Source organism: Chenopodium album, chromosome 21 (genome assembly GCF_948465745.1).
Source record: "Chenopodium album chromosome 21, dcCheAlbu1.1, whole genome shotgun sequence".
In the NCBI taxonomy this organism is placed as follows: domain Eukaryota; kingdom Viridiplantae; phylum Streptophyta; class Magnoliopsida; order Caryophyllales; family Amaranthaceae; genus Chenopodium; species Chenopodium album.
The window spans coordinates 9,484,088-9,500,959 of NC_137854.1; the positions used below are offsets into that span (position 1 = coordinate 9,484,088).

The 16,872-nt window shown below is 33.8% G+C and overlaps 2 protein-coding genes across 2 annotated transcripts; both read right to left on the bottom strand.

Annotated features, from left to right (window-relative positions):
• Nucleotides 1–280: 280 nt before the first annotated feature.
• On the bottom strand, nt 281–5,483 carry LOC145601324 (uncharacterized). The gene is made up of 10 exons (XM_081657323.1): nt 5,054–5,483; nt 4,131–4,189; nt 3,769–4,004; nt 3,511–3,628; nt 2,886–2,957; nt 2,674–2,797; nt 2,040–2,578; nt 1,720–1,919; nt 1,216–1,305; nt 281–822 (listed from the first exon to the last, which is right to left on the bottom strand). The coding sequence occupies exons 2-10, from the start codon at nt 4,149–4,151 to the stop codon at nt 708–710; spliced, it is 1,515 nt and encodes a 504-aa protein (XP_081513449.1). The 5' UTR covers nt 4,152–4,189; nt 5,054–5,483; the 3' UTR covers nt 281–707.
• A 1,674-nt stretch (nt 5,484–7,157) lies between these two features.
• On the bottom strand, nt 7,158–11,078 carry LOC145601362 (protein YCF54, chloroplastic-like). The gene is made up of 4 exons (XM_081657372.1): nt 10,959–11,078; nt 10,574–10,854; nt 8,650–8,885; nt 7,158–7,716 (listed from the first exon to the last, which is right to left on the bottom strand). The coding sequence occupies exons 2-4, from the start codon at nt 10,820–10,822 to the stop codon at nt 7,524–7,526; spliced, it is 678 nt and encodes a 225-aa protein (XP_081513498.1). The 5' UTR covers nt 10,823–10,854; nt 10,959–11,078; the 3' UTR covers nt 7,158–7,523.
• Nucleotides 11,079–16,872: the final 5,794 nt, after the last annotated feature.

Sequence of the window (16,872 nt, forward strand, 5' to 3'; positions counted from 1 at the left end):
GCCTAATCCAATTGATACATCTCAATGTAAAATTTCAACAGCTTATGATACAGAAGGGTTGTTGAGGTAATGTACCATAAGCACAACTATTAAGGGTGCAACCAACATTCAATTCAACAGAAGCTTTAGGCACAACAATGAATTGTACCCAATAAGACAATAACACCCAACTTTTTTTTTCTTTTTTCTTTTTTGTTTTTTTGGTAAAATGCATATCAGAAAACTTAACACTAATCGTGCAAAATCTAAAAACTTCAAAAGTTTAAAAAAACCCATTACATTGTCTTTTAATTTACTCATTGATAAAAAAATTCTGAGTTTACTAGTAAGATTCGAAAAAGTTAACAATCTGTAGACAATTTTGTCAAAAAAAAAAAACCTAAGCAGAAAGGAAGTTTTTTCCTATCCAAGCAAAGGACCAAGAAACTAAACGGATCTACTTATTGAATATACATGTGATCAATCACCTCTCCTCCAAAATCAACCCCAACCAATGCACCTAGATCTAAAAGGAAAAAAAAAAAAAGTATCTATTGTCACAGTCCAATGGCAAAATGGAGGAACTTCATAATCACAATCTATCGTACACAGCAACTCGGGTTTTGAATAACTGCCATTCTTCCAAGTACAATTAATAAACGGCATGTCACATGTAAACCCAGCTGCCAATGACCAGATAACTGAATAAATAAAGCATAATTTCCTGGTCATCGGCGTTGTTGCATTTTGCGCATCCTGGCTTTTTTTCTCAACATTTCCTGTCTTTCTTCTTCCTGAATCTTTATAAGTTCTTCATCATCTTCTTGTTTAGCTATCCTGGCACTGCAATTCATATAAAAAAGATATTAAGCATGGTTAGTACCAAACTTTAACAAAATATTTAGGTTAGACTAAAGATGTAAAATAAACTAAATGGCTAAATTATATCTACTGGCATAACTAGAATCATTCCCATCGGATAAAATACACTGCAATGAAGAGAATAATCTAAAGCCATTTTATTAAGGGTGCATATTATTCAACAGAATTTAACTTCTTGGCACTTAAATTGAATTTTTATTAGTCACTAAAATGATTTAAAATTTATTTCAGTAGTAAATTAAACTTGAGTAAACTTCATTTTTTCTAAATTAATTACAGAATGAAATATTCTTCCTGGATATGATGCAAATAACTAAAAATAAAAATATGACGCAAAGAATAGTCTTAACTGACCTCTTTCTTTCCTCGGCCATTATAGTATCAAAGTCAGTGACTTCCATATCACTGCCAGCATCGTCATCATCATAATATCGTGTGGGTTGCCTGAACAAGAATCACGGGATAAGACAGCATACTCACATAAACATTACCACTAAAATGAGTGATTATAATACATGTATTATTAGGAAGAAGTAGATAGCATTCTAAACAGCAGCCCAGATCTAAGGATGCCAACTTTCTAGGACTACTGTGCCTCACCACTCTGTATGCAGACCCCTAACCCCAATTCAACTAGTATAAGGAAACAAGTGGCAACAAAAAAACACATCCATACAGCAAATATTGCCAGTTTAATGACAGTACTCAAAAAAAATTCTCAAAATAGCATCACCAGAAATACAATAGAGGAGCACATATAAGTCAAGATTCAGTCTCTTTATAACAAAGCCAGGACTTTAACAAGAGCTAAAACAGTTAAAAAGAAGGGTAGAATCATAGAAGGGAGAAAAAATTTACCTAAACATCTTCCTAATTACGGATCTATAGTCCATCTCCTCATCATCTGAGTCTGGAGCCTTTCGTTTTTTAATCCTGTGGTCTTTATTTAGTGCAGCAGAAGAATTTTGTAACTGTCCAGCTGGTTTTTGCTTGTTAATGTGGTGTCCTTTTACCCCATTAGACTGAAGAGATCCATTCCTCATTTGCGGCTTCACCATCTGAAAATTTATAGCAGATCTAATCAAACATAAAAGATTTTGCAAGGAAATTTTACAAATTCATGTTCTTGCAACATGATTAACTCAAACAAATATAGCATGGAATAGGCAAGCACGCACCTGTCTTGAAGCTTCAACAGAATCTTTCTTCAACATTCTGTTCTCAGTACTTCGTTGAACATCCCTATTATGATTCAAACGATTAATTACACCAGAAGAGTGTGGTTTTCCCATAGGCTGCCTTTGCCGATCAAGAGTACTAGTCTTTGCAACAGCAGAAGCCTTATTCACTAATGGAGCAGCTGATGGCCTTCTCTCCATGGAGCTAATTGGCAACTTCCTGTCACTAGAGGACAAAGGCTTCTTTGGGGCCAAGACTTTCTGAACAGCAGGTCTAGACCCACTTCCAGTACTGCTGCCTGCCTGCTGATTTGGTTGGGTCTGCTTTCTCAAATCCAACTGCCTACGGGAATCACTGGGAAGACTTGCCCTATTACCAGAGGTTGACCTCTGAGGCGGTGCTCTACAGGAATCATGGATTTGGGAGGTCCCAGAAGAAGGCTTCCGTTGTTCATACCCATCATTTCCTTTTTTCCCAGAATTTGAACAAGATTCATTTCTCTGCGCCCGAACTTCAGCTGATCTGGAATCTTTAAGGCCTGCAAAACCCACAACTGTTAATGATATAGCATTAAATGTTCGATTAATTTACGCAAACAAGAAAGTTTATGCTATCAAATAAAAAAGAACAAACCATTCTTTGGAGCTAAACTCTTTTGTGGACCAGAATTATTTGCTGGCTTAGGGATCTCAGCATCATCTGACAATAGAAAAGAATAGTCTCTAGTTTGTTTGATTATCTGTGCTTTTGATTTAACCTGGGCAATTTAAATCGAATTAGCAACAAAATTATTATTGAACCTGCTATAAGCAATTTAAACCATGCATTCAGCAAGGAGTCTCAACCTGTCTTGGAAGAGGAGTATTGCTTGGTCCATTTTTTGAAGTTGTGGTGGATGGTGCGCTACCCTTTCTAGCCTGCATTAGAGTCAGAAACAAGGATTAATAAAGAATTCTGGGAAGGGCATTGACAAAAGCAATTACATTTACTTAGTCAAAACAACAGCATTCCTCAAGCGCAAGAAAGTTCTGATATAAGAACGACACCTATTACTCTGAAATCAATCAAATATATTGCCACATTAATAGTATCATGCAACACTAATGAAACCTCAAAGGTTATAAACCAGAAACTATATTAACTGGGAACATGCAACAAGCAACCTCATTCGAGGTTAAGATGGACATATGGGGTACATTCCGAAGTAAAGGACACACGAAGGGCTTGCTGGACATACGAAGGGCTTACATTCGAGGTGCCCAATCATGTCCTGTGCCATATACAAAGGGCTTGCTGGACATACGAAGCCACGGTAGATTGTATCAGTTTATAGCCAGACCAAAGTTTACCATCGAAAGGTTCAGCTTCATAATACAAAAATTGATCATCCAAGGTCATCTAATGACGCTCATGCACACACTTTTCAAAAACATAATATAGCAGCAACTTACGTTGACAAAATACACATACATCATTTTGAGAAGTAGATACTTTAGGTGTCAAATGCCGAGTCTCCAACAAGGACTTTCTTTCTTGGATAACTCTATCAGCAATCACTGGCTTAGAAGGACCAAAAAAGGATCCAAAACTGCAATTAAAACAACAGAACAAAATCTAATTAGGAGATCGGCGAATTCAAACCAACCACAAATCATCATCACAAGCGATTCACATCACAACCAATACAATGCACAAAGCAAAATAAAAAAGATTCACAGCAATGCATACTTCATCAACTTCGAGTTGTTAACGCTGACACCATTCTTGCCATTCTCCCTCCTCAAATTGGATCTGTGTTTTGCTTTCAATTTTTCTCGAAGTTCCAGGTATTTAATTGCTTCTGCTGACAAAGGTTTTTCCTCCTCCTCCTCTTCTTCCTCATCCTCGTATCCGTCCTCTTCAGCATCTTCATAATCATCTCGTTCTACAAAATCATCCTCGTATTCATCCAAATCCTCGCCCATCTAATTCACAATTAAAAAAACAATTACAATCAACAATTAAATAGCACTTAAACATTCAGCATACAAGTCCATACGATTAATTACAGTACTACTCTGTAGTATAATCAGAATTCAATAGAGACTCACTCGATATCGCTGCTGCATCATCGCCAACCTCTAACAACTTTTTATGACAGCAAATAATCCTGAAAAATTCAAATTCATTGTAACATTACCAAGATCACAATCAGCTCCAAAATCAAATAACATGATAATAATCACAGCGCATCATCATATCAATTTCAATCTATGCTTCAAATATCAGATTAGACTGAACTGAATAAATCAGAACCCTAATTTTAAAAAATCACCTACTCTGTCGATTTCAATATATATATTTTTTTTCTTTTTCTTTTTACAGGTTTTAAATTGATTTAATTGAAGTATTAATATTAATATTATAATATTAAAAATCAATACTGATTAAAACCAGATTTTCAGGACGAATTTAATCTATAACAATCAATTTCATCAAAACCTAAATCAATAAAAAAAAAAAAACTACTATCAATTAATCCAATTTTTTTTACACAAAAAAAAAAATTAAAAAAAAAATTGACCTCTCAAATCTCAAAATACACAATGAATCCCAATCAAAAATCAAACCATAATACACCAAAAAAATTGCAAAAAAATCAAAATTAAAGAACAAAATATCCACATTGAAGAAATCGAACCCTAGCTAGACGAAATCACCTACCCAGTCGATTTTAATCAAATTACAAATTTCCCTTGATTCAATCAATAAATCAAAATTAAAAATAAAACTGGTTGAAGAAAAGATTTCCTCAACAAATTTACTCAATAAAAATCAATAACATCAAAATCAAAACTTTACAAAAAATCTCAAAAAACCCAAAATTTTTAAAGAATCCAAGATTTGATTAAAACCCACAAAATAACCTCAACAATCAATCAATCCCAATCAAAAAAATCAATCAATTACACCCAAAAAAAACCCCAAAAAAATCAAATCAAATAACAAATCACACACAGATCGAAAACCATACCTTAAAGAAAACGCAGAGAATAACAAAAAATCGCCAAATCGAAAGAAAAACGACCTAAATCCTCTCTCTTCGATTGAAAGAAAGGAAGCTTGGAATAATAACGAGAAGACTGAAAAAGGGTTTATACAACAAAGAGAGGTAGCGGTTGTAATGAGGTAGGGATCGAACGGCTGATCTTGGGTTATAATTTATCACCTCCGTTATTTTCCACTTTTCTTTTATTTTTATTTTCCTTAATAATAATAATAATAATAATAATAATAAAATTAATTAATTTAATTAAAATTATTGAGTTAGCCTTTTTAATTTTCCAAATTCTAGTATTTCCCATTGTTATTGTTCGTTGTTCGTGAATTGTGAATCTTCTTCTGGTATGAATTACGGTTACGCCTATAATTTTTTTCATTGTGGTATTACAGATTATACGAGAAATATCACCACAATTAATATTGTGTGGTTTCATATAATTTTATCTTTTTTTAATTTGTTATTTTATGTGGTTGATATTGAATGTGGCTTTATTTAGTACATGTGGAAGGATTTTATTTGTTGATTGGTTGACTTGGTATTTTACGCAATTTTCTCGAAGGTTCTATTTTTGGAGATGAAAGTGGAGAGATTATAGGAATTTGTTTAGTATGTTCTCGAGAGTTCCGGAGTATTTTTGTTATTTTGAGATTGTTTAGATTAATTTGGAAATTTTTGGGGATTTTTTGGGGTATAATTGATTGTGGGTGAGAATGAATTGAGATGTATGAGATGGATTTTTTTTTTTTTTTTTTTTTTTTTTTTTTGACGGGAGATGGATTTATTATGTTATCTAATACTTCCTCTGTTTTCTTTTACTTGCAACACACCTTTTAAGCACGCAATTTTAGGAGATGATTAGTGAGGGTAAACAAGCGATTTTATCAATATAATTTTTACACGAAGATTAGAATAGGGTTAAGTATCATTTGTAAAAATTATAATGAATAATTTGTTCGTTTACATTACATAAACCCGACCTCAAAACACGTGCCACAAAGCTGTGTTGCAAGTAAAAGAAAACGGAGGAAGTATATACCGATAACACTGTACATTTTAAAAATTTACGCTTCTATAATACTTTTTAATGCATAACTTATAGGAGTACTTTTTCTATTTTGCGTTAAGTTTTTTTAAGACATTTGTTTGAGATTGAGCTAAATGATCACTGAATATATGATGGGTAAGGGTCTGTTCACATTTACTGAATCGAGCTGAACTGATTGGAACTGAACTTATTGGAGCTGAACTGATTGGAACTGAACTTATTGGAGCTGAACTGAATTGAGCTGAAATGAATATTTTATGATAGAGGGAAATTAAGAGCTGAACTGATTGGAGCTTAACTGAACTAAACTGATTGGAGCTGAACTGAACTGAAATTAAGTAAATATGAATAGGCCCTAAGAGCTAGTGAGGTAATGATAATTTTGCCACATTTATGATCAAAATAAGGAGTAAATATACCTTTGATTGCATCAATCAAGCATAATACGTAGAACAAGGAAAGTTGCTACCATAATCGGATTTACCATCATTATCTTGACTAATTTGCGTGATATAGGGGAAGACATGATGACCTAAGAATCTACTAGTATAGATCTACTCTAATAAAGGCAAACTTATTAATTGGAGAATATCTTTCCACTTTCAATATAAAAGCATAGATTAAAAGTATCAAAAAAAAGCTAATGTATGGTCTAAAAACCTTCCTCTATTACGAATTTAGATTAAAAAAAAAAAAAAAAAATCTGATGGAATGTTTTCCAGATACTCTGTACATCTTATGGAGTGGAGATGGATTTTAGCTAAATCAATTAGTAAAAGCTATTCGCTACCACTAGTTTTGACAAATTGAGCAAATATATCAGTAAAATTTCTTTGCACCTCCCAATAATACTACGCCATTAATGCTTCATACTTCGTATTTTGGTAATCATAGTTATATATCACCAGCTAGCTATCTGCTCACACTCTCATGAAAGTGAAAGGAAAACTTGACAGTGGAAGGAGGGAAAATGGAGTCACTGATATATGCTACTCCGAAATAACTTGTACTCCATACTACGAATTACTATTTACCTAATATTTGAAAATCTTCATCTTCTGCATACAAGAAATTAAGGGAACAAAACAACTGGTACATTGCTAAAGATTTCGCTGCCTACAATCTACTTTGTATCAATTAACAACAGCACACAACACTTAAATGACTAGCCGCATACCACCACAAACACAACTATCATATTCTTCTCTACCAAACCTGTCACTGCAATGCACAAGCTTCTTCAAAATCTGTCCCCATTTTCAGTAGAATGAGAAACAGGTCTTTAGTTCTACCCACGAAGGGCTAGGTACCAAACAAATCTCAACCATTTATGCGATAAATCACTTATATGATTCTTCTAAGCAATACTCTCAGCAATTATTTCGCATCACAACTTCAAGCCTGCGACTTTTGGGATCCAGGAGGCAAGAATTTTTCCCACCAGCCATATTCATACTTTGTATATGGGGCGACCCACTTCTCTGGCTTCTCAAACTCCACTTTAGTGGGATTTGAGGCCAACGCTTCTTCTAAGCTGTCAGCTTCATAGCTTTCTGCTAAAACGCGATCCAATCTCAGTTTCATGTACCTGCCAAGATATATTGTGGACTTGTGGTTACTCAAATGAGATTGAGTTCTGAAAAGATAGTACAAAGTAAGTATAGCATACACAAGTATAATTTGGAATTGGTAGCATTTCAAGAATTACTGTCAAAGACTTGGACAGGGAAATCATGGTTGAGTTTAACAGCCAAGGAAGTTCCGATTTATGACTCTTAACTGCAAATGGGAAAGTAAATGGTACTCTGAACCATCGTACAGCAGAATGTTCAAAAGTACTAATATATCTTTTCAGACATCAACACGGGGTATAAAGATTGCAAGTCTTTTAACATAACCTCATCAATGCAATAAATCCAAAAAGGCAAAAAGCTATCTTGAAGGAGCTTGCAGAATTTTTGGCATTCCAAAATATACAGTAATTTTAAAAGGCTTCAATAAACAATACTATATTACTATGTGTTAGATTACTATATGTAATTAACTTCCTCAGCCACATGCATCTTAATTTCTCTCATTGTCCACAACCTTCTTCTTACTATAGGCTAAGCTTACAAGAATTACTTGTACGTATATATACGAGTATCTTCCTAAAATAAAAAGTATTCCCGCACACAAGAAAAATCATACATACACCAATCTAAATCAATCCTTACCAGTTATCACAATAAGAATTACTCCAATGATATGTCTCACATACATGTCATGCTAATTTTCCAAGAATCCAAAAGAACTACAAGAGCTCTAGACACTATTCTATTCAAAAGGTTAATGCTACTGCTGTCAAATACGAAGTTCATTGCACTACCTATGTATTAAACAGCACATTAAATCACGCATACCAGGGCACAAGGCAAAACCCAAACTTGAAAAATTAAACCACTAAGAATAAGCAACAGATTATGATTTTGACTAATGAGGAGTGTAAAGAAAGAATAAACATCAGTGAAGTGCCCCTTACGTGATCCATGGGCCATTTGTTGAGACCAAAGCCACAGCAGGTCTCTTCAATCTCTTGGTGATATTAGGGAATTTCTCCAGGAACTTTGGTTCAATTACAAGCCAAAAATCCTGTTCTATGTTGCGCTCTCCGAACATGCGAAGCCTTTCATCCATAAGCTCTCTGAAATGTTCCTCTTCGTCAAGCATGAATTTTGCATTTGCAACCACAAAATAATACTTCTTAGTTGTTTGATCCTGCATTGTAAGAGATAATTGTGATTGGATCAGGCAAGCTAATGCAATGAATCATCACCAAAAATGCTTGAAAACATGTGTCAACCTGAAAAGAATCCAAATCTCCAACTCTACACAAAAAAATACTAAGGTAAAGAAGACATACAACGCAGCAACATGCAACAATTATTACTACTTACCATGCGAAAAATGATGCTTCAAATTATCATCCTGAACATTTTAGAGAAAGGAAGCAGCTCAAATGCAAAGTAAAACCTTTCACTCTCTGCTCAATGTGCACAAATCTAATCCCAAAATCATAACCGCTTTGAGAAGCATAACTCAAATACTTAAAGTGCTTAAGGGGAACAATGGCCCGTGTCAGAATACTAAAACACCAACTATAACTTGGCACTTAAAAGTTTCACTGTTTCACTTGATTCATTTAAGGGGGATTTATTACATCTTTAGTACTCAAACCTTTTAGGAAAATGCACAAATTGGTGTAGTTGTTGATCAAAATTACAGAAATTTGTTTAATTGATGGTATAAATTACGGAATAAGCAAAATTGTTTAGTTGATGGCAGGAAGTACACAAATTTGTTTAGATGGTGGAAGAAAGTACGAACTTCGCACAAAGCCCACTAACAAGTGTAGGTCCTAGGGTTGGATAAGAAATTTTTGTCCTCTAAACAAAATTTTCTACCTATGTCTTTGTCAGCTGAAGAACTGCTAAATCTCCAATTTCCCATGAACACTTGCCAAAACAATTGAGACGAATCACCCTCTCATAGTCTCATACACCTAACAAAACACCCCTCCTATTTTTTAATCTCTATTTTAGGTACATGAGAATACCCTTTCCAACAATAAAAACCGCCCTATAAGGCCTTGTTTAGTTGATGAAGTGATCTTTCCACAAATGAGCTACTACATAAGTTATTGATCAAAACTATTGTTTGTTAATTCGGATGCAAAGTCAATCAACTTAACATACACTCCGAACATACCAAGATATGCAACAGTACATCTGCCAACTAGGACCATATATACACATATAGACAATACAATAGTATATAGCACAAATTGAATGATTTTCGAAACTGCATAATTATAAACTTTATATTTTAGAACGGAGAAATGCAAATTAGTAGAATGCAAATTCAATCATTGTTATCAACTTGGAGTTCCCCAAATATTTGTTAAATTCTTGAGAGAATATTAAATGGGCCTTGGCAATCCAAACAAGGAAGAGGAGAGTTAGTAATACAAACAAGGCCAAAGGAGGTTTCATACATAAGCCAATTGGTGATAGCAGGAGTAACTCCTCTACCTAATAAAGTGAAATAATCTCTCCTCTTTCTCGATTGTGAGATACTCACAAGTGGTCTATAATGGGTTTCAACATTATTTAATCATTAGAATTACTATTCATCGAAACTAACAAATAACAAACATTCTCCAAATAAATGGGGAAGCAAAGTTGAGCTTCTTATTACAAGACTACAACCACATTTATTTTGGAATTGAGCTTCTTACAAGATTTCAACCACTTATTATCATAAGCAGGAATTTAATCAGGAATTTAAACAAAGTACTCATCAATCATAAATTCATAATAACCTAAAATAAAAATATTGTCAATGAAAATTACTCTTATAACTTAATAAACACAATAACCCAAAATTGGAGGGTGGCAAAATTATACCTGATCAGAAGAAGAGCTAGGTTGGCTGGTATCCGCGGCGACGGCAACAGCAGGAGTTCTGAGGGAAGATGAAGGAGCAATGCCAGCACCAATGGATAAAGAGGAAAGAGAAACAGATTGTGAAGAGTTGGTTCTGCTACTAGGCAAAAGGAACAAGGGTTTATTGTAAGATTGCTGGGTATGAACAAGGATACCACCCATTATTGCTGCTGAATTCATTGTTACACAGTTGCTTGCCAGAACTACCATTTTTGCTGATCTAACTCACTTGCATACAAAACCTGAAATTCCCACAAATTTAATCAAATTTTTTTTATTGATTACATGAAAATTGAATTGAAAAACAATTGGGTTTTGGTTGGTAGAAGGAAGAATGAATGCATACCTTTGAAGGAAATTGATTGGGGTTTTGAGTTGTAGTTAGTTTATGTGTTTTTAGTTGAGTTTGTGTAAATGTAGTGTAATCTCTCTTCAATCGGACATCACATCTTATCCTGGTTTTCTTATCATTTATTATCCTATTATGGGTATCCGACAGAAAAAAAGGAAAAAAAAAATCCTCAATTTTTACTTTTCCCTCGCTTTTCATAATAATCGCAACACTTCCTTTTACATGAGTTCAATTTCAATAGACTCTTAATGTAGTATATATTCTTAGGGCCTGTTCACATTTACTTAATTTTAATTCAATCAGTTCAGCTCAGTTCAATTCAGTTCAGTTCAATTCAGCTCCACTCAGTTCAATGCAATTCAACTCCTAATTTCCCTCTCTCATAAAATATTCATTTCAACTTAGTTCAGTTCAATTTAGTTCAGTTCAGTTCAGTTCAGTTCAGCTCCAATCAGTTCAGTTCATTTCAGCTCAATTCAGTAAATGTGAACAGGCCCTTAATGTAGGTATTTGTTAGGTACGAAGTACCCACTACTATTTTATTATTTCTTCAACCTATCAACCCTACTTAGTGCTTCCTCTATTTTCTTTTAAATTCAACACACTGTCTCGACACGCTTTTTTAGGAGTCAATTAGAATACATAAATGAGAGACTTTATCTAATTACTTTGAACGCTGAGATTAGAGAATGGTTAGGAACTACGTGTGTATATTATTTTGAATACTTTGTTCATTTACCTTTCTTAATCTCTTTTACAAAGTGTGCCAAGGTGGCAAGTGTAGGAGTTTATAGGTACTACGCAGCGGAAATAACATGAATCATATTCATACAGTACCTAATCCAAGGATCTAATGCATAACACATAAAGCACAAATAATCGTACCTTTGAAGCGTGATTCCACGTGCGATCGAGCAAGAACAAAGGGAGATAAAGAACCCCAAGCGTGATTCCTCTACTTGGTCCACGGGCACAGATTAAGACCTCCACTAATGCTAGTTAGTCGTGACTGAACGCTTCAATCAGCCTTCAACGGAGAAGAGAGACATACTAACCAAGAACCACCACGATAACCACCACACGCGCCACCAAGGGGTGGTCGGCCGTACGGACGTGAGGGGAGGATGAGGGCCGTGAGTTGGAGAGAGGATTAGGGTTTTGGGATTGGTTGCATTGATGTCAAAATTCACAGTGTGTGAATTATGACTGGTTACTGCAAACCCTAGGCATGGTTCTTATTTATAGATCTCATCTCTAAATAAGAGCCCATGTCAAAAGCCCAAAACCTAATTCCAATCTAACTATGCTAGCCCAATCCAATTCATGATTAGTTAATTGCTCATGAGGCCCATTAATGGGCCTCTTACTTGCTTAACCCAATACCCTTGTGTGTGACCAATATAGGATCCATTCTAAAGGGCTTTGGACCATTTGACTAGCCCAAAGATCATCTCTCATAGTCTAGCAACAGAGGATGACGCCCCAATAGAATGAACTTATTATCTCCATAATAGTGATCCTTGATATATCTAGTAATTGCACTTATCGAAGACATAATTCCTTCAATCTCCCACTTGTCTGAGACAAGTGCGCAATATTCAAATTCCTTAAGTCAATGTGTGTCGATTTGATAATATGATTGCATCTTATGTCGTGATCATATTAATCTACAAATCTTTTCTTGAAATCTGAGTTAGAATTACAAAACAAATGATTACTATGTAATCCATTTGAGCACGGCCATGCATTTTCTGAATTCTCCCTCTTCAAGGGGCCAAGACACATTCCTAATTAAATAGGTAGACTCAATCCAATCTTATGGCAACCAAAGCTCCCACTCAATTCATGAAGTGACCGGGAAACATCCTTTATAATCCCCATTTACGGCAAGACGTTTGAATGTACCACAGTCAAAACAATCATTGAATAGAAACAGTGTTCCACTCATGTCAAAGGAATCCACTAATATATCCGAAAGTTCTATACTTGAACTTCAAAGTAGGTCTATAGTTCGATCATGCATCATTCATGCATATCCATGTGATTGACCGAGCATCACTACGCTCCTATAGCCCATGAAACTGCGCTATCCAATCAATCTTAACATGCTAGTCCATTATTGGAAATCATTTATGTCCAGTTTAATGATTCCGAACTAGGAACTTAAATAATATATGAATTTAGTTCACCTGTGGGGTTTCATTCAAAAGGTCATCAACCTAGTGAGCCCATCAATTCATAATTATTTTGGACATTTTATTTAATCTTGAAACCACGATTAAATAAGATTGAAACTTTGTTTCAATTGATAAACATAATTCTGCAAGCCAATGTATTTACTTTTGTAATATGCTTTCTCAAAACATACACAACTAAAATTACATAACTTGCTTCAATCCAAAAACCTTAGTATGACTCTCATACCTTGGTCATGGAAGGGGTTTAGAAAGTAGAGTTCATGAGACATTCTCATAAACATGAACTTTGCAATTTCTAAATCTTATAATCATTTTCATCTCCATACACTAAGAATTTTCCTTCGCCCTTTCGCAAAGAACTTAGGAATTTCTAATTTGTATTCCAACGTTATATTGGATTTCGATTGAAATCTATCATCACTTGTTCTTTAAAACACGTGAATCAAATAGACGAGTATAGTCCATGGCATGCATGATGAATCCTTTGCGAATAGCATAAGGATCATCACTCAAAGTCTGAATTTCATCAACCTTTCTCAAGGTATTGAATCATTAATCAACGTGCCATGTCACATGGGATTGAAACTCTTTTCAATATAATGTTGAACCTTATAAGAATCTTATCAATATAAGCTTCTTAACCAAAACTCAAACATCCTTCGAGACCTATCTATATAGATCTTGAATCCCAAATGTACTCATCTTCTTCTTCAAGATTTTCATACAAAATGCATTACCCACCATTTGACTCTTCAAGAAATGAATAATTGCTCTTTATACTAGACCAAGAAGACTTCATAGCTCCCACTAAACATCTTATACATACAAGACCTTTTCTTAATTTTACGAGAACATCAAACGATTTGATTAACTCACAAAATTAGGAACATAACTCCCTGATGCTAACTTCAATCCATTATGGATCTTTTATGCATCCCTAGGATTATTGGATCTCCAAACTTTTGACTGTATCATATACAAATCTTATTTCATGAACAATTTCAAGAAAGTATTTTGAAATCCATCTACCAAATCTTATAAGGTAGAAATCACTAAAGTATCTTTAACAGATCTTTGCAACATGACTAATGTAAAGGTTTCATCGTAGTCATAGTCATACTAAGAATCTCTTGAACCCCTTAACAAGTCTTTGCTTTAGTTAGAAAACATTTTTCTTTCTTGTCTGTTTTGCTTACAATGGGTTTCACCCAATTTAGGCAAATTATTCAAGTGTCATACACTTGCTTACAGATTTAGAATCTATTTCAGATTTCCTGGTTTTGAACCATTTGGAGTTATAACTTGTCAAATCATCTTTATTACTTGCATAATCATAATGTTCCAAAATAAATGTTTTAGAACTCTTAGTCAATATGAAATCACATTTCTTTGGCTAAGTTTTACGTATGCTAGTCATCATTGTGGGTTTTTATGCAACAATTGAAACTCATACAACAACTTTGTTTAGTTTTCAATGAGAAACGACAATAGAGGATGTGCACTTGGAATGTACTACCTTCGACACATGGTTATTAATCCCATTACACATAATGAGACCACGCGTTGTCATTTGTAACATGAGGTGAATCATGCTCATATTGTTGCTTTTATTCGATAACTTCTCAAATTTCTTCGAGATTTTCGAAATCACTTTTCTTAAACTCTTTCAAGGCTCTTGAACTTTTCGAGATTCTTATACTCCCACTTGACCTTTTGGAACAATTTCCATAAGGGCACCTACTTGAGCAACAAACATTTTGTGCTAAGTATGGTTTGTGTAGTAGTACCCTGTGCTCTATATAGGAATCGAACGTGCATCAAATGGTTTAATACATGTTTTATTCCTTGCTTTGTAGAAAGACTTAATAAGAACTTTTCTTATCCATATCACATATGAAGCCTTTGCTACATTTGATTTGACCTATGTAATTTTTTTGTTTAGTTTTGTAGCTTATCTTAAAAGTATATCCCTTGAACAATGGTTGGAAGATAGGTAATTTACATCCATTATCAAAATATATCTCATATAGATTGATAGCTCCCTTCATAAACACTTCACAAGGTTTTCTTTCGGAGTTTGTTGTAAAACGATTTCATAACTCTTGGATGTTTATCAATGTGTTGGCTTAAATTCTCATTATTACGATCATATCGCAATATTTCGAATATGTTGCCAATTACATGTCTTGACTTAAATTTTCACAATTACAATCATATTGTAGTGTAATCATTATCTTGTCAAGTTGATACTGAACTTCATACTGAACATTTTGAACATTTCAAAATTTTCGCCCTTATGTTTCAACTAAGCACAAGTAGTGATCATATCACAAATGAAGTTTCATTGTCGTCTCTAACCTTGGAACCTTTGGTTTTCTTACATCGATATGTATTCGACCTTGAGTTCTCATCATCATTTCTCTAAATGGTGACTTAGTCAAAATTTCAAATTAGAATGATAATTACATGTATCAATAGATTCATAATCTAATGATATTGAAAGTCCATCCCTTTGGATCTTTCGCATGCAATTTTCATTTTCATTTGAATTAATTGACATATTAGAGACAATTTATATATATAGAAATTGTTTAATTATTTCTATCATATAGAATTTTAAACCTATTTAGCAATTCAAAACACATTATGACTCAAAGAAGCATAGAATAACATTTATTCCACGTTTTGAATCTTCGATGTTTAGTCATTACTAATCATTGAATGGTGTTTTGATAATGGCAAGAATGAATAACATTTATTTAATTCTAGCCAATTATTAGTGGTGAAATACTAGTTTCTACTTGTAAAGTTGCAACTTTTGCTTCCAAACTTGTAGATTTTACTTGTGAAGTAGCAACATTTGCTTCTAAAGTTGTAGATTTATTCCTCCTTTAGCTATGACTTCTTCCTTTAGATCAACCAAATTGTGCAATGAGTGATCTAAACAAGACATCATATGTCCAAGAAGTAGCAATATGCTAAATCAATTTCTATGATATAATTCTTAAATTGGAACATTTCCATTCTTTACCTTCCAACTATATGAGGTAGTATCTAATCAATTGGAATAGATCCATTTAATTAGAAACATTTGTTGTTCATAACAATTTTAAGCATGTAAGTAGTTCTAGGTTTGAGAAGTAGCAACTTGTTTGCATTTCTTGGCCTAAAACATCTTAATGCAATCCTCATATATTCCTAAACCTTTCCATTTGAGCCACTTAGAATATTTCTCTTAGGTTCAAAATGATACTTTGCTCAACTATTTTAAGCACTTTTCATGATTTTGCTAAGTCTATTCTATCATTATTTATATTTGAGTTTAATCAAGCATTAAACTCTATATAAAATAGATGAAGAATACTATCATTTGATCAACTTTTGATCATAGAGATTTCCAATCACTTTCTCATATTCAATCATATTGAAGATAAGAGATTTTATTGGACTTGTACACTTGTCTTTTGAGGGATTGTACCTCTCATCTCATTATATCCCTTGAAACATTTTTCAAAATGAAGATGTGTTGGCATTTTACTCAAACATTTTGAATAAAACCAACCTTAGACATGTGACATGAATTTCTAAAACTTTCCTTTTAGAACAATCTTAGCAAAATTGGAATATAGGTTTATGGATTATCTTTTAAACTCTTTTGAGAACGTTTCTCAACTTTGTTTTCAATCGAGGAGATTATATATAATAATAAA

Excerpts from the sequence above, each read along its gene's own strand:
- LOC145601362 (XM_081657372.1), bottom strand. The coding sequence starts at position 10,822 with ATGGTAGTTCTGGCAAGCAACTGTGTAACAATGAATTCAGCAGCAATA. Across the intron at positions 8,886-10,573 it reads CTAGCTCTTCTTCTGATCAG|GATCAAACAACTAAGAAGTA; the intron begins GTATAATTTTGC and ends CTTACAATGCAG. Across the intron at positions 7,717-8,649 it reads ACAAATGGCCCATGGATCAC|GTACATGAAACTGAGATTGG; the intron begins GTAAGGGGCACT and ends ATATCTTGGCAG.
- LOC145601324 (XM_081657323.1), bottom strand. The coding sequence starts at position 4,151 with ATGATGCAGCAGCGATATCGA. Across the intron at positions 2,958-3,510 it reads TATCTACTTCTCAAAATGAT|GCTAGAAAGGGTAGCGCACC; the intron begins GTATGTGTATTT and ends ACTCTAATGCAG. Across the intron at positions 1,920-2,039 it reads CTGTTGAAGCTTCAAGACAG|ATGGTGAAGCCGCAAATGAG; the intron begins GTGCGTGCTTGC and ends ATAAATTTTCAG.